Below are 27,886 nucleotides of genomic sequence, written 5' to 3' on the forward strand. Positions count from 1 at the left end.
TATGCATGCCTCAGTTTAAAAAGTTGTTGACGTAAAACACACAGACAGAGAAAGAGAGAGAAACAAACTGCTCTTTGAAAGTAAGAGAATATTGTATTTATTAAAGATTTAATTAATGTTTTTTGGTTTGTAAGAATGCCTTTTTAAGAATGGAACTACCATTACTCCAGTTGGTTAGTATATTTTATAATTGATAGCACACAACTTTTCAACTATTTTATATGGCATTTGTAAAAAACTTAATTGTTGATTATGAGTACGTTCAAAATATTGTGCTTAAGGATTTTATCTTGGTCTTTCTCCTTTGACTAAAATGTTGGATATATAATAATTTTTAGAATTAATGGAATAGTTTCTGAGCTGTTTAGAGTTGAGTGCATATGCATCATCTTTACACTTTAGGAGTTATTTATATGATTAGTGAGCTTTATTTATCTTTGAATAAGTTAACCAGTTTGTTTTTCATTCTAGCTTCTGAATCACTTAAAATACAGCATTTTTATTCTATTCTGCGAATAAATATATCACAAACATAAATAAATTAATAAATTTAGGTTGGTTTTTAGGTTTTTTTTTTATCACAATATAACATTTGAATTTTGTGAAAAATAAAAGATTAGTTGACTGCATATGGATAAAAAGCAAAAGAAAATTCATTGATTGTATATAGATTATAATGTTTAATCTGAAATTATAATTTTTTTTATGACAGTAATATCTGTTTGTATTTTTTGTGCACAGTTTTTGCATTAGTGCTCATGATAGCTGTGTTCTGAAATTTATATTTCATTTAAGGAACATTAAAAAAAAAAAAAAAACAGTAATGCTTCATGTATTCCTTTTAATTACTACTTTAATACTTCCTTTCAGTAACTACTTTAAGCATTTTCTTCAATAATTTATTCTGATATTAAGCCTATAAAATAATAATTTCTGAGTAGGTTCTGATTTTTTTTTTTTTTTTTTTTTTTTTTTTTTTCTATTTTGCATATGAGTAGATAATCAGAAATTATTTTAATTGTTAAAAAGAAAATGAAAGGAGATTCCATCTTCTGTTTTGAAGCATCATAGCATGATAAGGTCGATCTTTATAGTATTTTTTTAATTTTAATGTCAGTGTTCACAGGAGAAATGTATTTAATATCATTACAATGCACATAGAGTATAAACCCAGTAATCAAAACAGTAAAAAGAATTGATGTTACTTTTAATGATTTGATGATGATGATACTTTTAAAAACTTGGCATTACTGAAAAGCTAATTTTTTCTAAAGAAAATACCTAATTTATTGTGATGTTAAAATGGTTTTAGTGCGATTATAAGTTCTGAAATAAAATTAAAAAAAAACATTTTGATTTTTTCAATTTTTTTTTAATTAGATCTTCAATGAAGAGTTTGAACAATACTTTTTTAGTGATGGCATATTATCCAAGAAGTAATTAGTGTCAAATTTGGTAGCTATAGTCTATTAATACAGATTTGTTTTGCAGAATGTTTTGAATAGTTTTGTATATTTCAGTTTGTGAAATTTAAATTCCATATAGAGCAGTTTAAGGTAATTAAAAAGTGCCATGTTAAAAAAATATTAACTAAGAATTAAGTGCTAAATATGTTGAAAAATAAAAATGTGATTCATAAAAAAAATGATTTGGAAAAAATATACCTCTTAATAATTTATATCATTTTGGCCATTTTATTTTGATTTTCCATAAAGTACTGTACATTGATCATGAACTAATGTACATCGGATGTATCAGAATAAGAAAAAGTATGCAGGTCAATCTGGTTGAGTAATTTTTTCTTTTATCAGTGTGCTGATTAAACACATATAATATACATATGCTTATATCTTAATAGCAATCAACAATATTTTATAAACATAATCGGTAGATTCCTTTTTGATTGATTCTTTTCGCCCATCCTTCATTTGATTCAGCCTTCACAGTTCCGGTCTTTTAGCCAGCACCATAACATATTTAAGATTCCAGATAACTGACCCTCCGGGAGTCTTCTTGGCTTTCTTGTAGGCTGTTTTCTGAAACTCCTTCATGAAATTTTCCCTCTTGTCTTCAGGTATATGATGTAGTGTTTGGCGGATGAGGCAACGAAGACAAGCTATTAGAGAAAGAGAAACAAGTTCGTTAAACGAAATGGACAATATTTTTTGTCATACCAGAACATTTTTTTTTTTTTTTTTTTCATAAGAAACTAAAATATCTTATTGAAACCAGAATTTTCATCTTTCGAATTTTTTTGGCACCAGCTTAAATGCACCACGAATCATAGTTTTATACCATGGCTAAACGCTCCTATTCTTTAAATATCTTGCTTTTTCGTAATATAATAAATGGAATTCATGTAATGTCTCAGGACAAACGTAATGCGCTTTAATGCTGACTGGGCCGTTAAACTCTTAATATTAAATGTGTAGTTATTTAAAATTGCACTTTTAATATCTAGAAAAAATGTAAAAATGAATTAAAAATTCAATAGAAATTGAAAGTTATGCTAAAATAAATTACTTTTTTTCAGTTTTTGCTTTTAAAATAAAGTACATAGCATCAAAGTAGCTGTTAAATTTTCATTGTGTTAAAATTGAAAATTTGGTGAGTTATTTTTTGAAAATTCAAATTTAATAGCCGTACCGATATTTTAATCAAAAATAGTAAATTTTTATTTATTTTAATAAATATGTATGAAACACAAATTATAATAATTGCGAAATTATAATCTATATGTCTAAAATTGAAAAACCGTCTGTCCATTTGTATATTCGAATCTTACACAATTCTAATCCCCTTGGACAGACTTAAACAAAATTTGATACAAATTTGAAAATAAAAAGTTTTTTTTTTCTAAACGTTTATTTTTTTAATTATAATCCATTTTTTTAAAAAAATAATTTAAACACATTCCATACAATGCATTTTTTCCTTGAAATATCAAGCCTATTTTCGGTACAATTACATCCATTGCTCGTGCGTCTTTGCCACTATTGAAGTTTCTTTTGTTCTTATTACGTAATTTTTTAATGGCGGGTTTACACTTGGCTAGTTATAAGTTGGTAGTGCATGAATAGAAAGGCTGAAAAATGCAATTCGACCCATGGCAAGTAATTGTTCCGACGGGAGAACAACATGCCGCTGTATTTATTTATTTATTTTTTGCGCATCGTTTGTAGAATTTGGCGGTTTTTCGGCGTGAAAAAACTAATCACTTATCATTGATTAATCCCGACATTTTTTTTGTTCTTTTTAATAAGATTTTTTTTTTTTCATTTCATTTGCCATTTTTTTCCTATAGTTTTCAAAATTTATTTTTATTTTACCATATTTCTTTGACCTTTTTTTATTTTACCATATTTCTTTGACTTTTTTTTTATTTTACCATATTTCTTTGACCTTTTGTTTATTTTACCATATTTCTTTGACCTTTTTTTTATTTTACCATATTTTTTTGACCTTTTTTTTTATTTTACCATATTTTTTTGTGTAAATATCCATCATTATAATACGATACGCAGTGAAAAAGAAAATTTCAGCTATTTATTACTGCCAAAACAGCTATTTATAGTCAAGAATGGAATGTCTGAATTCATCTTATGAAATTGTGGCAAACATAAATCCTTCCCTTTCTGCGCATGCGCTGCCTGCTGGCCATCTTATAACTAGCTGAGTGTAAACCCGGCGTCAAATTAGAATTGAATTAGTTATGTGGTTTTTACCGATATGCGCGTGCAGTAATTCGTCTTTATACTCCGTTGACAAAAAAAGAAAAAAAAATCTTGTAAATTTGCATAAAAAAATAACCACACACATACAAATATACTCTGCTTCATATATATATCGAAAGATATATGATAACTCACTTCCCCTTTTAACAGCTTTGTAATTTGTGCCATATCATATGATGCATGGTTTAATGATCAAGAGTCAAAAGGTTTAATGATGTTTTGGAACTGTGATGATAGAGCATTAATGTGCTTATTTCCTTTTTTAAAATCAATAATACAGAAAGAAATTATATAGTACGATGTCCTGAGCGCCATGTACTTTTGCGACCTTTTTTACTACATTAATACTTAATGAGATGTGGATGTTAAAAATGAATTAATAAAAATTGTGTAGAAATTACTTAAATGTCATTATTACACTAAATTTAGTGATCCAAAGGAGAAATTTCCAATTTTTTAAAAATGAAAATAAGGAGGTTGAAAAAAGCAATACGAAACACGTGGAAAGATTTGTTCTGCGTACGACATCATTTGTTTTATCATATAGATCATCATTTAATGATTTCATCATTAACGATGAACTTACGGGCAATGTCGGAGGGAACAGATAGCGATAAGATCGAGTTATTTATTGATATAGAACATCACAATAATGTACGAATTGTTATGTATTAAAATCAAACACTGAACATTTTTGACCTTTGAATCTATTAAAAGTTAGAGAACACAACTGAAAAGAATTCTCCTGTCAACAAGTTTTTTTTTTTTTTATGCAGTACTTTCTTTTCTTTTTTTTTTCTTCTTTTTTTTTTAATGGGAGTAAAACAATTCTCTCTTGAAACATTATGAGAAGTCCTGAAAAACAGATTGTTTACAATTATCTCAAAAGCTGCCGCCAGCAGTGATGAACTTGCCCACTGATTGAAGCAGCAGAGCTTTATCAGAGGAAGGTCATGTTGACAGTTTGATGGAGCTGGCAAAGCATTGCGTGTTTTGAACTGCTTCCAAAGAGTGAAACGATTAATTCGAGTGTTTACTGTCGACAACTGGATGAATTAAGTAATATCATTCATCTGAACGTTCAGAATTAGAAAACTATATAAAAAAAATGGCTTTTATGATGATATGGCACACAGTACAGGGGATTCATCACAAATTGTTCGTAACTATGGTGCTTCCATATCTTGTTAATTGATCAGATCAACTATTGTGCTTTTCTTAGAATTCTTTGAGAGAAAACGTTTAGTTTCATGATGATATCAAAGAGTACTTTGATCAGTATTTTGCCACGAAAGACCAGAATTTATTTTAGCACGAAATAATGAAGCTGGAAGAAGCATGATGGATAAGTTGTTCAATATCAAAATGTTTTAATATGTAGTAATAAAATCTTGCTAGAACTTATTGGTAAACTCAATAAACAAAACAATTTTGATTGAATATTAACTATCAAGAAGTTTATACTTCAAGAGAATATGTATAAATTCTCAAAGAAGATAAGTCGACGCCGCTCTTTGGAATTTTAAGCCCCAGATACAAATAAATAAATCAAATCCAAGTTTCAATTCAAGAAAGGAATATATAAATTCTTTTCAAACTTATAATACGCTATTAGCACAAAATGTCCAACAGCATTGTTATGATGTCTGCACGATGTTGGCCGGCATTCAGAATATCAGACCTCGTAGAAATATCGTACAGTAGCTAGTGCTGACAGGGTACTTAATTTCTAGTACATTAATATTAAAAGAAAGGGGAAAAAATGATATAATTTCATTTTGCTTGTTTTCGCTTCAGCAAATCTATCTAATCTCACATTTAAATCTCGTTTTTCTCTATTTCGTATGATCTTGATAATACAGAAAATAAGGTGGCTAGAAGGCAATTCTGCGCGAGGTCACACTGACTTCGGGGAGCTATTGTGTGCGAATGTGAATTTTACAGGATGTACGTTTTGATTATTATATATCATTGGATAGCGTATTTTGCGTATACTTGTTCTGTTAAAACACCTGAATATTATTCTAAACTATGTCATGTTGACATATGATATCGTGATAAAAAGTTTAACTGAATCATTTATGACAAATTTTTATAATCTAATGTTTTACTTAATAAAACAGCGGGAGTAGTCCCACACAAAACCTTCTAGCATGTTCTCTACTAAAATTTTCATGCTAGAGAACGCCTACCATGGTATTGGCGTACAATAGATAAGAAATATCAACTTTTGGCGTGAATTTAGCATTTTTACTGAAATTATCGTGTTATGGCGAGTTTAATCCATGGCATACCGTTAATAGTATGTGAAGATGGGATTTATACTTTAGAGATACATTTCTCAACCGATTGGAACTAAGATTTGACACAAAATTGCATTTGTAATCCCAAACCAAATTTGATATATTTAAGTTTATAGTTTTTGAATTATCACGTTTACATGTTTCTGAAATTACAGACCGACAGACAGTCAAGCCGTAGATGGATTTAGCTTAAAATTTGATAAGTGTCTACACTATAGACGTTAAATCTGTGTACCGTATCTTATTCGTCCAACTCATTTCACTTTGCAGTTATTGCGTTAGCTTATATTCGGATAGAGAGATTTCCTATGAACAGATTTTTCTCAAAATTTGATAGAAATCTATAGATTTAGTGTATAGAATATGTACTAAATTTCAGCCGTCTAGCACTAAGTTAACTGTGTCAGTTATTTTGACATAATATCAAAAGTGTTTTTCGGACTCGACAGGTAATACTTTCTCGTATACGTAGTATAGAGAAAGTATAATTGTCGCCAAAAAATTCGAACAAATTTTGACGAATCTCCACGTTGTAGACCACCCAGAGTCCGAAAAACACATTTTTGAAAAATATCTGTCTATCTGTTTGTGACAAAGTTCACTCAAAAACGCTTTGATCTAATCGAATGAAATTTAATTTATGGTCTGTGCACTAAACGTGTAGATTTCTTACAAATTTTGAGAAAAAACTATTCGGAGGAAGTTTGTCTGTTTTTTCCAATATAAGTTATAGGATAAATACAAAATGAAGTAAGCTAGATGGATAACATTCAGTACACAAATATAACATTTATATTGTAAATAGGGTAGCGAAATGGTATGAGCGAGGATAGAACCTGGGATCTTGTGGTTCGCAGCCGAGTAACATGACCACAATACAAAAGCAATTGCTCGGGTAGCGTAGCTGTTAACTGGCTTATAAGCTATTCACTACAGACTCTCCTTCCAGTGAGTCGAAGATATGGCTGTTGAGTGGTGATGTATTAGCTGTTGATTCTAATGCACCTGTACCCATTTGAGTAGCGCCAAGTGTTATGGCGAGCGTCTGTGGGTGAATGGTTGCTGATGCTGTTGCTGCGTCAAGTGAGTCTGACGACTTTGGTTTGCTGTGGGTAGATGACGCCACAACAGCTATGCGAAGGTGGAAGGTTCATCGTCCGAGGTCACCAAATGTGGCGGATTGAGATGAGCGAGAATAGAACCTGGGACTTTGTAGTTCGCAGCCCAGTAACATGACCACAATACAAAAGCAATTGCTCGGGTAGCGTAGCTGTTAACTGGCTTATAAGCTATTCACTACAATAGCTATCAAATTTTGAGCCAGATCCAGCGAGGGATTGTACGTCTGTTGGTCTGTACTTTTAGCAGCATGTAACCACGGTAACTCAAAAATGCAGTAACATAAATAGGTCAAACTTGGTATGTATTTTTGCGCTTGCAATTATGGTTCAATGTCAATTTTGGATTTCAATCAATTGGGGGAAAACGCGCCTAAAACACAATTTAATAGACAGTTTGAGAAAAGGTTTTTGGAACCACTCCCGCTAGTTGAGATGTTGTATTTACATATCCACCGAATAGGCAAATCGACAAACAATCAGACAGTGCTGGTTATAAAAACTATATTTCAGAAATCCTTCTATTTTCTATTGCGTTTATGAATTATCGTATTCTTAGACGGATCGATATTATTCTGAAGGTCGAATTGGTTGCCAAATACAATATTTTCTCAGTTTTATATGCTAAAAAGAGAAGAAGTATGACGAATTGTAGTTACTGTGGTGAAAGCTTATAAGCCAGTTAACAGCTACTCTACACGAGCAATTGCTTTTGTATTGTGGTCATGTTACTCGGCTGCTAACGACAAAGTCTCAGGTTCTATTCTCGCTCATCTCAATCCGCCACATTTGGTGACCTCGGACGATGAACCTTCCACCTTCGTACAGCTGTTGTGGCGCCATCTACTCACAACAAACCAAAGTCGCCAGACTCACTTGACGCAGCAACACAAATTCGTCAGATTCACTTGACGCTGCAACACAAAAAGGCTGCAGCAACAGCATCAGCAACCACTCACCCACACACTCTCGCCATAACGCTTGGCTCTACTCAAATGGGTACAAGCGCATTAGACTCAACAGCTAATACATCACCACTCAACAGCCACATCGTTCGTCTCCCCTCCGGCTCACTAGAGGGAGAGTGCTGTGATGAAGCTTATAAGCCAGTTAACAGTTACGCTTAAAGAGCAATTGCTTTTGTATTGTGGTCATGTTACTCGGCTGCGAATCACAAGGTCCCAAGTTCTATTCTCGCTCATAACAAACCGCCACATTACATTATTATTTGTTTATTTAATGTAAAAAATGAAATTTTATAAATCTTGGTAAATAATATCTCCGAAATATTTCAGCATCAAGATTTTTGTTAATTTGCATACATGAAGTTGGTATTCAAAATGTATGGTTGGATAAATTTTGAACTGATGAGCCGAATTTGGATTAAGCCTGTCTAATTATTAATCAACGATTGCTTCATAGGGCTAAGAAGAGTTATAAAGAAGCGAGAGCTTCACAAAACATAAATTCATTGAAAAACCTACGGAACATAACGCATTTTGTAGCATTCTGATATATAGCAAGGAGATAACAAAAGTTAGTTTAAATACATAAATAACATAATGTATTTATCTGATGCCTACACAATTTCAAATAGAGAAAGTTATTTTTAAATCCTTTAAACATTTTCATAAGAGAACCCCCATGAAATTTCTTGTAGCTGTTGAAAATAAACATGTGAGAGAAGTCTTTCCCATGCGATGGCGTGCATATTCTTTTATCCGGACTAGATTCGTCTGGATTGGTTTAAGCGGACAATTACGCTGCCAAGTCTGACTTGAAATCTGTTGTATAGTAATAAATCGGTGTTGTCTACTATTGAATTATGAAAGCAAAAGAGTTTAAAAAATAACTGATATGAGAGTTAAGTACAAAATTAAAATTCTTAAATGGAATCAAAGTTTACCAAAAGTGAATCAACGCAACGATGTGGCACAGCACAGCAAAAAAATACCATAGCTTCTTCTTTGCAAAATTTTGAGGAAACTGATAAGTTTCTTCAGTTTATGCAAAGGAAGTAGAAATGATAATATGTTAATATTCTTAGAATCAAATAATTTTTAATCTTACCTTTGTATTCATCTTGCGAAGAAAATATATATCTGAAGTCAAAAAGCTTTGTGTGAAGAATCTGGTAACCCACTTGTTCAAGCAAGGCTGAATAAACTCTGTCAGCATGAGGATGGTGAAACCACAGTCGGTTACAGTTGGCCTCTGTGATGTCTGATACCAGATCAGATATTGGCTGCAATGAAAAAAAACAAAAAAAAAAAAAAAAAAAAAAAACGGATGTCAAGGTGCTATTTAAAATAGCGGCAATAATGAATAAAGATAATTTTAAAAAATAATTCTCAAAACACTGGACAAATGTAAGAAATTACTTTACAGATGCACACAATCAAAAATACAGTTAGGCGAAAATGAATTAAGAAACATTAAAGACTATAAATACTAAATTTTAAAAAAATTCACTTTTATGTTCGTATATATTAATTTGCTTCTATTTATATATGTATATTACAATCTTTTGAATCTTATTACAGAAATATTTCACCCATGTAGCTTCAATAATATATAACATAAATATACTTTAAACGGCTGATATAGTAATATTTCAGCCTAGGGATTTCAAGATAGTTCTAAATCATTAGTTTATTGGCACAATAATGACATTCTATCTGAGAAATAATACGTTAGAAAATACAAACAGTGTATGTTTCATTGAATACATAAGTTTTATCATTGGTAAAACTTCTTTAGCTTTAAGGTATCAATTCAATTTCAATACTATGTAAAATAATAGAGAGATGAAAAATTATTATCTGCTACATAATATCAGAAAATGCCTGATATTATGTAGCATGTAACTTTTTTCCTAGAAAATTTATCAGCACATTTTTAAAAAAATGTTTATAAAGATAAAAGAACTGCTTTTCAAAAAATGGATAAAAACTCTATTTCAGATAACAACTAAATTTCATAACTGTACTTCAAAACCACAAGATTTTCTGTAAGAGTACTTCAAAATTCTTTTTAATTTAATACATCAATCTGGAATTGTTTAATCTCTATCTATATTAATAAAAGGGATAAATATGTGTGTGTGTTGGTGCACTACAGATCAGATCTTCAGAACTTCAATTACCAAATTTGGCACATATTTACTTTGGAAGATGATAGTGTGCTGGTCGGAGCAATTTTTTAAAAATTCTAATTAAAATATTAACTAATTTAAAATGAAGGTGAATTTTGATGTTTTATCATCATAACTTCCAAAAATATTACAGCATAAAAATGACTTTTATATCAAATAAAAAAAATCAAATTATCTTAAAAATTCAAAAAATTATCTACCAATTATATCTGTCATTTTTCCTTTAATTTTTTCTATTTTTTAATGAATTTTTAAAAATATATCTTAAACGTATTTTAAAATATATTTCCTTATTGAAATGATGAAATACATTATAAAATATCATTCTTAAAGTACGTTAATCTTTTTTGTTATTGCCGCTTTCTTTACCATTTTGCAAGCTTCGGCTGCATTTTGTTATGGAGCAATATGAAATTTTTTAAAAGAATAATTAGGGAGATATCAGTGTTTTTCGAAATAATTCTGAAAATGCAATTGCAAACTAATTGATTTTTACATCTTTGTTTATATATATATATATATATATTAAGGAAATGTCTCTTTAATATAATCAATTTAGCTGCCAAGGAGTTCTTAAATTTTGACAATTTTTTAATTTTTTTTTTTTTTTTTTTTTTTTGCATTATTTTTAACAATACATTTAATTGTTGAAAGCTAAAGACGATGACTTCTGCGCAGTTTAAGCACTTCAAAAAACAACATGCAATTAAAAGATAGAATACTCGGACAGTTTCCTTTTTAATGATGATATGATTATAATGGGACTTGATTATGAATATGAAAGCTCATTTGCAGAGCAGAAAAAATGCACGACTATAAATTAAAATAACAATAAACTACCGAAGTATTATCATAAATTATGCATATAAAATTTAAAATTTGGAGGGGACATCTAAATTAATATAATTGAAAAAAAAAACTTTTTTTTTGGAATTTAAGGTAGTTTAAATATTATTTTTGTATAGTGTAATTTTTGAAGCCATCGTCGAAAAAACATAAGAATTTCCCATAATTTTTAAATAACTAAAATCTAATCAAATTTCGAAAATTACCACCCTTTATATTTATTGTTCTTCACACACACACACACACACACATACACTACATACACACACACATACACTACACACACACATACACTACACACACACATACACTACATACACACACACATACACTACACACACACACATACACTACATACACACACACATACACTACACACACACATACACTACATACACACACACATACACTACACACACACACATACACTACATACACACACACATACACTACACACACACACATACACTACATACACTACACACACACACATACACTACACACACACACATACACTACATACACACACACATACACTACACACACACACATACACTACATACACACACACATACACTACACACACACATACACTACATACACACACACACATACACTACATACACACACACTAACACACACATACACTAATACACACGCACACATACACTACACATACACTAATACACACGCACACATACACTACACATACACTAATACACACGCACACATACACTACACACACATACACTAATACACACGCACACATACACTACACACACATACACTAATACACACGCACACATACACTACACACACACACACACATAAACTACACATAACACACATACACTAACACACACACACACACACACATACACTAACACACACATAAACTACACATAACACACATACACTAACACACACACACACACATACACACACACACATACACTAACACACACATAAACTACACATAACACACATACACTAACACACACACACACACATACACTAATACACACGCACAGAATCTGGACAATGACTTATTTCAAAAGAACCTTCTCTGCATAATTGCAATGAATGTTAGTAAAATTTGTATTCATGCCTTCAAAGATTTTAATGAAGGCCAAAAGGGACATTTTCTCGTAAGAAGAGTTTTGGAACAATCAAGATATGAGAGTCAATGGTGAGCGTGGCAGTAGCGATTTAATATATAGATAAAAACTGTAAAAATCTAGTCAAAAGAGATGCGGGAAACCGAAGAAAGATTCCGTGAAAAGATGCAAAAACGAAGAAAAAAAATTGAGGGGGAAGTCAAATGTGAAGTTGACTGCTTTTGGTCCTAATTAAGAGTGGTACTAAAAATCTTATAAAAGTACATCTAGCAACTAACACTGCGTATATTTTATGATCAGAATTCATTCACAAAGAGAATAATCTTGGATGTACATAGTTGCTCCGGATCTACTATACGTCACTATTACTATGTTGAAGATAATGATCACTGACAAATCTTTTGTAATTAAGCTTTTGTTATGTACGAGTGATTAAAACTTCTGACTGCACGCTTTTTTTTCCTCTCTCTTTCGTGCACTGAAGAATATGATTTATTTTAATAACATTTTTTTTTTATTGTAAATAGTTATTGGAGCTTTGAGTTTTTTCAAAAGTGCCTTCTCAATTTTATTCTTTAGAAATAAAAAAATAAAAAAATTCTGATAGTTAATTTGTTGTTGCTCCGCTACATAATTTCAAAAACAATAAAATTGAACTTAGCCAATGACTAAAAATTTTTATGCCACTGGTGCCAGTAAAAAAAAGTAATTTTATGAAGAATGATGATTTTTTAAAAATTATTTTAATTAGTTCAGAGTTCTGCTGTTCGTTAGTATACATCATTGTATAAAATCTAAATTTTTTCTAAAAATTATAACAAATTGACTGGACCTTTTAAAGCAATAGAAAATGAGTGTCTAAGAGATTTGGTTTCCAAATAATATTATTAAAATACACTTGAGTTTTAAACTTAAAGTAACGATTCTGTATCCACTTCATGTATGGATAAAAAATACAAATTGTCATTTCTGCATAGTAAAAAAAATTTTCTGGGGATGAATTCCTCTCCGTTACTTATTCCGCAAAAATTTCAGAACAAATGAGCAAACTTAGAGAAATAAATTACAGAAATGTTAGCTGTTCCCGCGATGAAACCATCATGTGCGCTTCTTTTCGTTTCTACAAACTTTCCTGATAAAGACGATATTGAGAAATACTAAAACTAAAGAATAGCATTTATATCTTTTTATATTTAAAGTCAACGGCCTGAATAATGACGCATTTTAACTGCTAACGTGATGCATGCCAAATACACAGTTTCAATTTAAAAGTTCGAAAATGGGAGAGTAGGATGTCAACTCAGGTGTCTTCCTCGTTATCTCGTCGGGGTTCAAAATTAGAGATACATCCTAAAATAGCCCTAGTATTGTGTATAAATGAAACGTTTATATAACTAATATAAATTCCAAATCACGACATATACTGCACAGGGAGGTATTTTTGATATCCATTGCGTATTATCACAAGTGGAGAAAGGATGAAGCATCGCAAGACAACGCAATATAACACAAAGTTAGACATTAGAAAATCTACATATCTATGTTGTCTTGAAATTGTGATATACGTAAAATAATCCAGAAAATACAGTGCAAGATAACACGAAGTTAGACATTAGAAGATCTGCAAATCTACGTTGTCTGGAAATTGTGATATACGTAAACTAATTCAAAGGGAAATATAAAAATTACCAGCCAAAGCAATATGGAAAGCAACTGATATTTCCGAATAGTGTTCTGAACAGAGAAAAGAAAGTAAATTTCAATTAGGTAAGAAATGACCGTATTTTTAAAGTCAATTAACTATTAGTAACCAGAATCACTGAAGTATAAAAGAGAACCTTGATTTCATAAACTACTGGGAGAGACGTTCATTCCAATAGTTAATAAATTCACTACTATTATACTATAATTTTAAAAGACAAATTATTCCTTTTTTTCTGATATGAAAGGAAAGACGATCCCATTTAATCATTTAATTTATCGAATTTTATTTTCAAAGGCCAATTTATTCTAAATGTATTTTATCTAAAATGATGGTTTATCAAAAGAGATAACTCCATTTTTTTCCCTTCCTTCCATCCGTCCGTCAATGACCAGACAATTTTGGAGCAGCTGGAAGAAGTTCCTCAACTGTGACTCACTTTAAATGATAATGCAACTTTTATTGGTGCGATATGTTTCATTGCTTGCCAAGAAGACTGATTGCGTCATTTGCACCAACATCATCCTACGAGCAACCGAGTGAATCACATGGCCTTCCTCCAAAGGCTCCAGATCCTTGACCTTTTTATTTTTGTCCCTTTTAACCCACTTCTCAAGAGTTTTATAACTTCATTGTGAGAAATAGCATTCATTAAAGTCGTTAAGTGTAATGGAGTATTTCGGCGGAAAATGATCTGGACAAATATCTGTTTGATTCTTTTTTTAAACGGTCGAATGTATATAAAAGTTACTTAAGTTCTGAACAGTTATTTAAATAGGTAACAGTAATAATGGTTTTAAAAAATATCTTTTCTCTTATCTAAGATAATTTTAAACCGCTCTTCAAGAACTTCTAATTATTCATTTGAGAAAAGAAACCCCTCATTTTTACAATCTCATACATTAAATATATCATGTTTTTAAAATATTACATGTTTTATGTCATTATAGTACATTATATATATATATATATATATATATATATATATATATATATATATATATATATATATATATATATATATATATATATATATATATATATATATATATATATATATATATATATATATATATATATATATTTCTAAAAACCATTTTTATAAATATGTCTGTTCAGAAGCTGACTCAATTTCAGAAGTGAAAAATCAGGCTAGGAAGTTATCTAGGACCGCAATGCTGAGAGGATGCCACAACAGGCCAATTAAAGAACAGTATTTTGCTAGTTGCCAAGTAAATAAGTTTCACAAGAATACAAATTCTATAAATTAGAAAATATTGAAATAATGCAAATACTTTGTCAAATAGAATTGACTAAATTCCAATACAATTGGCCAATGTTTCATTACTGTAACTTTAATAAAAGGATATCTATTTCAATAATATTGTTTACAAATGTGGACCCCGGGCGATTCTTAGTCATAATAGATAAATAAATAAAAACAAATACATTTTTACGAAGCTAATAAAATAAAGAAATGAACCTAAAATGAAATATTAACATGTTAAAAAAGCTAGATTGATGAAGCTAGATTAACCAGTATATTAAATAAAAAAGAAGAAAGGTCATATAATGTATATAGGGCACAATATACAGGGTGATCATTAATTATTGTCGGGGTTTCCGTACCTCATAACTTTCGAATAAAAAATATTACGCAAAATCCGATTACGTATTCGTAAATTACAACTCAAAGAATTTTTTTAATGATATTAAAGTGTAAAGCTTGCACAATTTGCACTTTGTAGGCATTCAGCTGAAGGCGATTATGTATTCGAAAATTACAACTCAAAGAATTTTACATGGCAACAATGTGATCTTTGCGCATTTGCTTTACACTCTAATATCATTAATAAAATTCTACAATTCAAAGAATTTCATTAATGATATTAAAGTGTAAAGCTTGCACAATTTGCACTTTGTAGGCATTCAGCTGAAGGCGATTATGTATTCGAAAATTACAACTCAAAGAATTTTATTAATGATATTAAAGTGTAAATCAAATGCTCTAAGATCGCATTGTTGCCAAGTAGAATTCTTTGACGTAATCGGTTTTTGCGTAATATTTTTTATTCGAAAGTTATGAGGTACGGAAACCCCGACAATAATTAATGAACACCCTGTATATAAATCTACCACTATGTCTGTTGATCTGTAAACAGTCAAATGAAACAAGAAACAAGGAAATTTGGCAAGGGGTTTACTTTACCAAAATGGTGGATTTCTATCAAATTTTGGGGGAAATATCTCAAAAAGAAATCTATCTGGCTTACCATCCATGCACATAATACCTTAAAAACTTAACGAGCTGGTAGGTTGGAATCTAATACATAAAACTGAATGTCCGTTTGTTCGAACGATATATTATTTCACGCTACCGGACAGAATGCGATAGAAACACTTCTTTCACACTTAAAAGTATTAACTGCCGTATTAAAAGTTTTCTACAGCTCGGTAAAAAAGATGGGAGTAGAACGATTTTATGTTTTTCCGCCATAATTTTTTAACAAATCATTGGCAAAAAATGCTTTTTATATCTTTTTAAAATTAAAAAAAAACTTTTTAGTGATGTAAATTTCATTTAGATACAATTATTTCACTGATTTTAATCGCCTTTTCAAAATTTTTTATTCAAATATGCTATTTAAAAATAAAATGTCCAGCATTTCAGGGTTCTGAAACATCTTAAGTGATTGAATATATATATGGCATATATATATATTCAATCATATATAGAGGGAGAGGTCATATGTATATATAGTGTGGGCATATATATATATATATATATATATATATATATATATATATATATATATATAGAGAGAGAGAGAGAGAGAGAGAGAGAGAGAGAAAGAGAGAGAAGGTGGCAAGGAGAAAACAAATAAACGCAGGTGGAACCAGCCGCAGGTACAGCAGTTAATTTGTCATAAATCTATTTCTAGAAATGTTTATCATATTTCAGGCTAGATCTGTCAAAAGACTGATGCCAGCTGTTCTGTTTAGTTGAAGGTAGGGGGATACAATAGTTTAAAAACATAGTATACTAGATGAAGAAAATTTAGTATGCGATTTAGATATCAAAACTATAAATCTGTATTAAAGTTTGAAGGCAATTGGCCAAAGAGAAAATGTAAAAATGCAGGTTGAATAACTTCCACCATTCTACTATGAATCAAATCCTGCCATAATATGTAGATGTAACAGAGCAGCTACCAGAGAAAACCTCCGATAGTTGAAACTTTCGAGAGACGTTTAGTTTAGTTAGATTGATGCTCTGTTTAAAAAGAAACGTGAGGGCTATTTTAGGAGAGACCACATCGTTTTGGACCATGGCCAGATGCCGAGTATGTTACCTAAACTGATATCCACTTCTCTAAACTTGCACATTAGAAAACAACTACTCTAAACTTGAACGTGAAGGAGAAATGATTTAATGTGCACCAGACGCATGTACTCGGTGGCCCTCCAACTACCATCATCTGACTTACAGTTATAACTTTGCCATCAGGCCCTCTTTAAAAATTAGGCATTAATGAATTTTAAAAAGCAAAAACTGAAAGTTCTACTAGAAAAAAAAAGCATTAATTGTATTTTGTATCGAGTTGCAATATGAAATTCTGATATTTTTTAGTAATAAATGAATCAGAAAGCCAATTAAAAAATCTCTGTCTTCTTAGAGCTTGCAGCTGACAGAATTTTTTATTAGTTGTTAAAAATATTAACATTGAAATAATTATAATTTCAAACGAACATTAAATTACTTGGAACTAACTCCTTGAATATTTATTATTTTCTCTTTGATATCTTTATAAATGTGTTTCGAAAGTCTGCCTCTATTGCCGTTTTATTTTTCTCTGGATCAGCACTTTATGAAAGAATATTCAAAATAAATAAAAAGGAAAGAACTTTGAAATTTTAACAATATATAATCAACAAAGAAAGTTGACTTTCCAGAAAAGCATGCCAGCAAGAAAGGCTTATTTTTTTTTTTTTTTTTATTTTTTTTTTTTTAAGATTAGCTACTTGCCATGTCTTCTTCGAGAGGAAAATTTATTCTGTAGGTGATTATTGAGTTCACCGTAGTACGTGGATATTTAAAAACATCAATCCACACAAATGAAACAAAACAAAACAGATTCGCTACCTTCCGAGCAATTCGAAAAAAATATAATCAACGTTCGCCAGAAAATATTTACAACAAAAAGTTACTCTTAGATCATCATTTTTGTAAGAATTCCTTTCCTTTATATAAAGAAATTTGCAATTTTTAAATTCTTCACTAATATGCACAAAGAAGACATATAAAAAGTAAAAAGGACTAATTACGTTTAAAAACTCTCAAAATATTCTTTCCAATTGAGTGGTTAACTTTTTCTGTAGCATTTAAGGAGTATTTCTAATTTTCTACATAATAAGTAAAGATAGAGCGATGCAATATTCTTAATAAGCCAATAAAGAAAAAAAAAGAGAGAGAGAGAGAGAGAGAGAGAGAAGGGAATTATGGCTAATCATTCAGCAAATCATGTATCTTCCATAATAGGAAACAAAATTATAAAAACGATATGAATCCGAATTTTTTTTTGCAATATTAGATTTGATTTCAGTAATTAAAAGACTTCAATAATCTGATATTTTAAAATATAATTTGGTCACTTCCTTTTCAAAAAATTAGACGAAAGACAAGCTGCATTCATTATATTTAAGAGATAAATATTAAAAATATCTTTTATAATATTGAAAACACTTTTTACCAACAGAGAGAAATGTTTGTCTATTAAATGAAGTAGTTTAGTAATCTTTCAATTTCATTTTTAAAAGAAATCATTAAAATATAGAAAAGACATGATTAAGAGAAAAAACAAACAAACATAAGTCATTAAAAGAAAGTGAAAGAGACGGAAACTTACAATTTTAAAATTGAAAGGGGAAAGAAAGGCCCATGTCTTTATGAACAATTTTTGTATCATGTGAGGACATGATGTTGTTTTGGTTAGGAGGTTTTGAGGCTTGAAATCGCGTAGGCAATGAATAAAGCAGAGAGAGAGAGACCGATAGAAAAATCTCGTGATTGTTTCAAATCGGTTTAAACTGGTAAATGACTTAAATTAATTAAAACAAATAAATATTGACTTAAAATTAATAACGTTTTCACATGTGTGGCGGATTGTGATGCGCGAGGGTAGAACCTGGGACCTTGTGGTTCACAGTCCAGTAACATGACCATGATACAAAAGCAATTGCTCGGGTAGCGTAGCTGTTAACTGGCTTATAAGCTTTCGCCACAAACTCTCCCTCCAGTGAGTCGGAGGTAGGACGAAAGATATGGCTGTTGAGTGGTGCTGTATTAGCTGTTGAGTCTATGTGCCTGTACCCATTTTGAGTAGCGCCAAGCGTTATGGCGAGCATGTGTGGGTGAGTGGTTGCTGATGCTGTTGCTGCGTCAAGTGAATCTGACGACTTTGGGTTGCTGTGGACTTTTTTATTGTGTGTGTGTGTGTTGCTGCGTCAAGTGAGTCTGACGACTTTGGTTGCGGGTAGATAGCGCCACAACAGCTGTACGAAGGTTGAGGGTTCATCGTCCGAGGTCACCAATGTGGCGATTTGAGATGCGCGAAGATAGAACATGGGACATTGTGGTTCGCAGCCGAGTAACATGACCATGATACAAAAGCAATAGCTCGGGTAACGTAGCTGTTAACTGGTTTATAAGCTTTCACCACACATGATAACTTGAAATTTGCGATTGTAAATTTCCTTTTAATTATTATTATTGTTATTTTACTCTCTCATAAATGAAGTATAAAAGTATTGTAATAGCCAAGAAAGTTGAACTCGAGATTTGATGGATATCCACGTTTCAAACATCCCTGAGTTAAAAAAAAAGAACCATTTTTGGTATTATGCCTATGCATCTATCTGTAAATACGAAAATTCAAAAACGCAAATTTGACTGATGAAATTTGGTGAATGGATTTTACACCGATTTTGTAGATTTTATCAAATTTTTCTCTCACAGGAAGTTATTCTATTTGGCTGTTCGATTATTATGAATTCGATAACTTGAAAACACAAAGAGCTTGATAAAATTTGTAAGATAAACTTTCTAAAAGATATAGATTTTACTTAAATTTTAAACTAAACCTGTAAAAGGATGCACTGTCTGTCGGTTTGCACTTCCGCATGCATGTAAATGTAATAACTCGTAAATGGAATGACATAAATCGATGAAATTTGGTATTTCATCTTGTGACTGTTGTTCGTGTCAAATTTTGATTTTATTTGATCGGCAAAAATACTTTAAAATGCATATTCTCATGACATATTCAACAAAAATATTAAATTTAAACCTAACATCTATATTTAGTAAATATTTTCGTTAATGCCATGCAAAGTAATCGTGACCTTACCCTAGGTCCATAATTTCATGCCGGGGGAGAGGAATAAGACCTTGTGGTGAAAGCTTATAAGTCAGTTAACAGCTCCGCTACCCGAGCAATTGCTTTTGTATTGTGGTCATGTTACTGGGCTGCGTACCACACGGTCCCAGGTTCTATCCTCACTTATCACTAATTCGCTACAACTTTAATTGCATTCGAGAAAGTTTTCAGGAGACTACTCCCCTGATCTTAATAATAGCAGATAAAATTTTATTTGAACATAAAGGTTTTTTTGAAATCATTGCAGTTTATAACGTTTTCCGTTCATAACATTTTAATGTTTTTCCGTTTACAGAGTAGAAAAGTTCTTTATTTTAATCTCATTTGGTAAAAAAAAAAAAAAAAAAAAAATGAGATTTTCATTTTTGAAATTTTCTTTATGAATGCTGATATTTACAGTATAAGAAACATGCTGGCCAAGGAATGACAGCCAACACATTTCTTCTTTCAAAAAATAACAAATAAAAAAGTCGTCAACGTTCAAGATGGTTAACTACGGGTTCGAATCCAAAACATCCCTTGTAATGACCAGTAGTAAAAATGATGTTCAAAGAAACCATAAACAATGAGGATTAAAAACAAAGCATTCAGCCAAAATATAAAAGAACGTAAAATCTATGGGACATTATTGTGCAAATTGGACATCATTCACCAAACGAAAAAGTATTTAATGGGTGAAATAGATCCGATTGATCTGAAATCGGTTCAATTTCACATCTAGTTATCATATCGGGACAGTTGCCACTATATAATCTGTGGTTTAATAAGTTTCAACATGTTGAATCCTATGAATCTTATTTGAATGTTGGGAAAAATATTTCTTCATTATAGCAGGAATGTGGTCGTTGCAAATATATAGAGTGTGCCTTTGCTTCAACTCCCGCTTATTAAAGAAAACAGAAAAACATCTTTTTAGTTTAAAAGTGTCTGCAGAAAAAATATTGTCATTTCAAAAATCTTAAATTTAAGAAATTTATGAGATGCAAATTTAATAATCATTATTCAAAAACTAGCAGACAAATGTGCATTTTATCAACTTATTACTGGTGGGGTTGAAATGATAATATGATATTTTCCTTTTTGTTATACAAGCGAAATAAAAATGAGGGCTAGTTCCACTTGAAAATCATGCAGAATGCACCCTATCCCTGTATAATAGAATTAAATTCAGTATTTTATTTTAGGCATGGGCGTTCAGAGATCACTTTGGCCAATAAAAGCAGATCCACAGATCAATTTATCATGAGTTCTTGCCCAATGGAATTGGTATTTAGGCTATACTAAGGGGGATTAATCCCGACAACAAAAATAAATCTGTAAAATGAAGCTGAAAGTGTCAAATAGAAAACTGGTCTATTTTAAATTGAATTTTAATAGTTCATAAGAGTATCATTTAAGAAAGATTCCAAGAAATGAACGGGGATGCAGAGACTTAGAAGATAGATCTTCGTCATTAGTGGATTTCGGATTCGAAATTTGGTCCCACTTATCAATTCCTTATTGAAATTGGCATCATCAATTAGGCGTAAAATGTCATCTTACTAGTATTGAATAGAAGTTTGGAGAGGAGGATACCGGCGTAAGCGTGTTCATCATCTGAACATGGTTTAAAGTAACGAGAACCTTGCCTAAATTACCCTCACCTTGCTTTAAGATGCAACGTAAATTAAGCTAAATTAAATCAACAATTGAATAGAAACCAGTGTTAAAGAGAAATTAAATTAAAAATTTTAAAAAATTAAACATATCATAATATGCATTGATTTTAAAAAAATGGATTTTTATTTAAATGATATTTACTTTTTTACTTACGAGATATGCAGAAAAAACTGTAATCATTAAAAAATTCAGTTCGAAATTTTATCCATATTTTAAACCACCCTAAATAAAAAAAAAGTAGAGAAAAAATATACATTTTTGGAATACTGTCTGTGAGCACAGTAACTCAAAAACGCTTTGAGCTAAATGGATGAAATTTAGTATTTGAACTTTAACCCACATTTGTAGGTATTTTTATTTTATTTTATTCAAAATTTAAACGAAAACTATTCACAGGTAGTGTGTTGCTCAGCACATCTGAACACGATAACTACAAAACGTAAACAGCTATACACTTAAAATTTGGTACACAGTTTATCATATAAAAATGGATCTGTATTAAATTTTGTATCAAATTCATCAAAGGGTGGGCCCTCTTTACATTTTTGTTTATATAAATTAGATTATATAAAAATGGAATGGCTTAAGGTAAATGAAATTTGTTATGCGACTTTTTTACTAAAATTGTAATTTTTGAGCCGGAGTTTGGTTTTAGTCGTTTAAATAACAACAAAAGGTGTCCAAAATGCACACAGTTTTCTTCATTGTATTACAAAACACAAAATCCCACATATGTGATTCTGAAATTAACAATCTGAGCTCTCGTGGCGTTCACAATCTTGAACAAGGTGCACAATATTTATGCAGAGAAGAGTCCGATGGGGCCCATCATTTTATACTTTATTACGTACGTAATAAAGTATAAAGGCCTAAAAAAATAATATAAGGTATAAAGTTACGTATGCTACGTTTATTATTTACAGGATACCTTTATTAAGATTATGATAGAAATATTTGGGGTGATTATTTAAGCTGATTTATTGTTTATTATTCAAATTAAATAAATGAAAACAAATAGATAATATTGAATTGTTGGTAAATACCAATCTCTTCATTACTCCATATTCATCATAACAATGCGGTAGTTTGCTCATTTGCATAACAAATCGTAATCATTGATTTTCTAGAAACTTGCAAACAGTATCAATGCGAGAGATTAATACCTAATCCGCTAGTAATAGGGAAAATTTATGTAACACTGTTATATTTATTATCAAAAGGATATTCTTATGGTTTGAGAATATAAAGTAACATTCGAACATACCTGAAAGTTTTGTTTCCAGCAGTCAGCACCGATGACTTTTTTTGCTGCAGCGTGGAAGTCGGCGGGCTTTGCGGCGGGAACTGCAATGAAACATTTACCTCCAGGTTTTACGCACCACATAAGGTTCCTCAGGGCTGCCGCATGGTCCCGCACGAAGAACAAAGCTTGGGATGAGAACACCCAGTCGAATTTCCCCGCCCAGCTGAGATCGAAGGTAGACTGGTCTTCAATGTCGGCAAATGCGAAGTCCATCTTTTCATCAGCCACGAATGTGAAAGCATAGTTGATGGCATTTTTGTTCGAGTCCACACCTAATACCTCTCTGCAATTAGGCCAGTAGTCTGATATTTGGGAGGTCGTGGCTCCGTAAGCACATCCTACCTCCATGACGTTAGCTTTGGAGAATTCGTAAGGTTCAGTTATCTGCCGACATTCAGCAAGTAATGCACTTTGTAAAGTGACCAAGTAACCCCTGCATTCGTGGGGTACGTATTCATCCATGGTTATTTTGTTCGTTTGTTGTAACAAATGAAAAAGATACTTTGAATTATTTTTTTTAATTCAAAGAAACAAAAGATGATAAAAAAGACTAACAATTTTTACAAAAAAGAAAATGTATACTATTTGATTTTCAAGTAGATTCCATTATAGATTTGTTAGTGCTGAAATACAAATAGGGTACTATTTCAAATAAAAATATTTATGTATTTTATTTCTGGTTTCTAAAGGACTCAATGGTAGAAAAAAATTTCTTCTAAAATCCACCTATTTTGAACCGTCAAAAGAGAATAAAGCCCATATAACACAATTATGACAATAATCCTTAACGCTTTATCACTTACTTTAAAGATGCAATACTAGGAAACAAAATATTAAAAATGTGGAGTGTAATTTTGTCATTTGGGTAACGCTGCCGTCAACAGATCACACAATCACCAACGAAGAGAAATCCATTGTTAATCCTCATCACTCGATAGCACAAAACTTTTCCAGGAATTTGATTCACTGCCGCAGTAGCGAGGGATGGAGCAATGTGAAAGATCTCTCCTCTGCGTCCGGAGAAGTTTCTATACTTAGTGCCAGCCGGTGTAGAACTAAGTGCAAACACTCGGGACGCGCGCACTTGCGTGACGTAATCGGCCACTTGATTCACTGGGCGAAGACTTTTCAAGTGCAAAAGAACGTTCACATTTATCTGGGTTAAATGCTGACGGAGGGGGAGGATATTTGAGAAAACGATATCTCACCCACGTGAGCTTTTGAGTGAATTGAAAATTTCATTAAGGATGTGGTGTTGAAGTTTTAATTTGATTAACAAGTTGCTCTTGACTGCAATAATTTTTTTAATAATTAAGTTAATATCGTCTGTGAATTGATATAAATTTAAATATATTAATTTTTTAAAAAACGTTTTGCAAAAAGATTGCTTTAGAATTTCATTAAGGATGTGGTGTTGAAGTTTTAATTTGATTAACAAGTTGCTCTTGACTGCAATCATTTTTTTAATAATTAAGTTAATATCGTCTGTGAATTGATATAAATTTAAATATATTAATTTTTTAAAAAAACATTTTGCAAAAAGATTGCTTTAGAATTCCATAATGCAGTTACTTGATCAATTAAAACTTGTTGTCATGATAATGTAACTGAAATGCTGAAAACAATTTTATAAATTTTTCAGAAATAATAATACTGCATTATATATTCATATAAATTTTTAAAAAAGTATAAATCATGTTTTGGGATTATTTTCGTTTCAAGATCTCTTCTCTTTTGCTTTTAAAAATAAATAAATAAAAAGAGGCTCTATTTTATTACATTTAAAGAAGAAATTTACTATCCTATAGAATTTAAACCTTAAGCACATAAAGAAAATTTTTAAACGATTTTGAAACCTCAGTGAAATTATAGTTCTATTTCCTAGATTATGGAAAAAATTAAGGAATAAAAATAAAATCTTTAAAAATTGCAATTATTTATTTATATTTATATTTCAGAGCTCATTGAATAAATTAATTAACAGAACTTAACAGTTATAAAAAGTACTTTAATTTTATATTATAATAGTAATTGAACACATTCTTTATTTGTTATGTAATTTTTTAAGAATTCTGAGATCTTATCAAAAATATCATATTAAGAAAAAGGTATTTTATGACTTAAAATGAGATTTCAACTATTCTAGAATGAATCTGTTGCCATTTTTTACTGTTTAGTCATGCTTACATTTTGTGTGCAATTAGTTATCATTTAAGACTAAATTATTACACTTCAAGTGACGTCCTCATTATCCAAATAGTTCTTGCGTTTAATTTAAAACAGGAAGTTAGCTTAGTTAAATGTAAAATAAATACACTTAGCCATCTAGGACATCGATTTCACTCTGCAAGCTGAATTCCATTTTTCTTTACGGAACAACAAGCTTCCATAAGAAATGCAGAATTGGATCTGTACTTGATACAAATAAATTAAAACTTTTCCATAATATTTCATGATACCTCTTTGAAAGACATTAGAAATGTATATACCATTCTTCCATTTTCTATGGCCTTTCGTTGTCCATTGATATTAAAGTCCAAATTTATCACAGAAATGATTAAATAAAATAATTTTAAACTAATTATTGTTAAATTAATCTTATCATTTAAGAAAATTTTAAAATCATATTTTCACAAGGCTTTAAACTACATTTCGTTATAAAAAGAGAAAAAATGTAGCATACTCCAACCAAATTGTTTTCTTGATACTGCTTTAAAAAATTATCAGCTCTTAGTTTGTAAACAATTATTTCATATCTCATCAAAATTTTCTGCTTCCGTCTATCTATTTTTAATATAAAGTCTAAATCGTTTGAAGAATGCCCTCTATAAGGACTTTGTACTTGGCTAGAATTCTCGAAAACTTATATAAGTACATGTAAAGCGAAAATGAATGTAATGAACAAATTTTGATGGTAGAGAAATCTACCACTGTAGAACATTCCAGCAAGTTGTGAATTGGTATCTTTGAACAAGAATAAAGTTTACCCCTGAAATAAAATTTGTATGACTATTGTTAAAAACTTAATAAACTTTGATTGTGCAATTTTAATTCCAAGCACTAACAGTTTTTAATGGATGCTGATTTAAAAAAAAAAAATATTACCAAATACGAATGAAAATGTCTATTATCAGAATCAAAATGAACAAATATTTAAACTTTCTTATAAATCGAAAACAACAAACTCTCGATCTCTCGCTTTGTTTCATATCAAAATCTAAATTTCATCTAATAATAAGGGAAAATATATGCTTTTCTATTAAGCAGATTTTAAAAGCCATATATTTACAGAATTTGGCACAAATGTATTTTGAAGTGTAAAAATGTGTACTTCGGTGAGATTTTTAAAACTTACTAAGTAAATAAGATATCATTTAGTTAAAAATTAAGCGAAATTTGGAATTTTACCCCCATATTTCCGAAAAAAATTACCTTTTGCCTCATTTTAAAATTTAAAAAAAATGTCTTTTTAATGATACCAATTTAATTGTGATACATTTTTTCACCTGAATTGCGGCAATAATTTAAAATATTTCTTTTCCGAATAATTTTCAGCAAAAATTTCCTTGCTGCATTTCATCGTTTCATCAAATATTTAAACACGTAATTTTCTTTCGACTTTTAAAGCCAAAGGAGAACTTTGGGTGTTATTTGCGCACTTTACTTGATGAGACACAATTACATCAATGAGACAAACAACGTGTCATTAGGAGATTGATTATCCGGACAGATACGTTTATAATAGAAATGATGTCATGGGACTTGGATCCTTAATGAAAGTCATTTATCTAATAAGGTGTGAGAGAACTAAAAGTATACAATTTTAATGTTCATCACAATTTGATGCTTAAAAAATATATGTTGGGGGAATCATGAATATTTAGTCAAATATAAGAGATTTAACTAATATTAAACACAACCAATGTTCCTGGTAATCAGTTAGTCGTCAAAGGCGAATATTCACAGATTAAAAAAAAAATGCTTTAATATATAAATAAAGAAGAAAAACTGATAGATTTTCTTTGTAAAAAATAAATCAACAAATTTATAAACCTACTTTTTATTAAGTCGCAATTTTATGTGTAGGCCAATTATAGTATGCAAAAACTGCCCCCAAAGCATTTTCATGCTGATCAATGCATTTTGATGATTATTTGCGGTTGCCACGAAAAACAGACATTTAACCGTATTAAGAAATTTTTATTATATTTTTAGATAAATTGAAACAGAACGGTATAAAGGCATATCATTATCTTCGAATAGATTTATATACACTATTGCAATGCAAATTTTAAGTTTTTATTGTTTGTGAGCAAAGGAACTTTTTAAACAAACAACATACATTTTCTCATCACTATTTTTTATATCACTTTTTTTTTGCTATCGGACAGATTTTTGTAACATGACAAATGATGCTTTAGTGCAGTGTCAGAAATATCTCACTTCTTTACAGGTTAAGTAATTGTTGCTATTGTAGAGCGAGGATTTTAATTTAGTTTATAGCATTTATAA

The 27,886-nt window shown here is 30.4% G+C and overlaps 1 protein-coding gene across 1 annotated transcript; it reads right to left on the reverse strand.

The window, feature by feature from the left end:
* Positions 1–1,671: 1,671 nt before the first annotated feature.
* On the reverse strand, positions 1,672–24,425 carry LOC129967141 (uncharacterized). The gene is made up of 3 exons (XM_056081830.1): positions 23,336–24,425; positions 9,226–9,400; positions 1,672–2,116 (listed from the first exon to the last, which is right to left on the reverse strand). The coding sequence occupies exons 1-3, from the start codon at positions 23,834–23,836 to the stop codon at positions 1,941–1,943; spliced, it is 852 nt and encodes a 283-aa protein (XP_055937805.1). The 5' UTR covers positions 23,837–24,425; the 3' UTR covers positions 1,672–1,940.
* Positions 24,426–27,886: the final 3,461 nt, after the last annotated feature.

Source organism: Argiope bruennichi, chromosome 4 (assembly GCF_947563725.1).
Source record: "Argiope bruennichi chromosome 4, qqArgBrue1.1, whole genome shotgun sequence".
In the NCBI taxonomy this organism is placed as follows: domain Eukaryota; kingdom Metazoa; phylum Arthropoda; class Arachnida; order Araneae; family Araneidae; genus Argiope; species Argiope bruennichi.

What these genes read in the sequence shown, in the direction of transcription:
- LOC129967141 (XM_056081830.1), bottom strand. Translation starts at nt 23,836, where the DNA reads ATGGATGAATACGTACCCCACGAATGCAGGGGTTACTTGGTCACTTTA. An exon ending in GCTGGAAACAAAACTTTCAG is followed by an intron (nt 9,401 to 23,335) that starts GTATGTTCGAAT and finishes TTTTCATTGCAG; the next exon opens with CCAATATCTGATCTGGTATC. An exon ending in TTCGCAAGATGAATACAAAG is followed by an intron (nt 2,117 to 9,225) that starts GTAAGATTAAAA and finishes TTTCTCTAATAG; the next exon opens with CTTGTCTTCGTTGCCTCATC.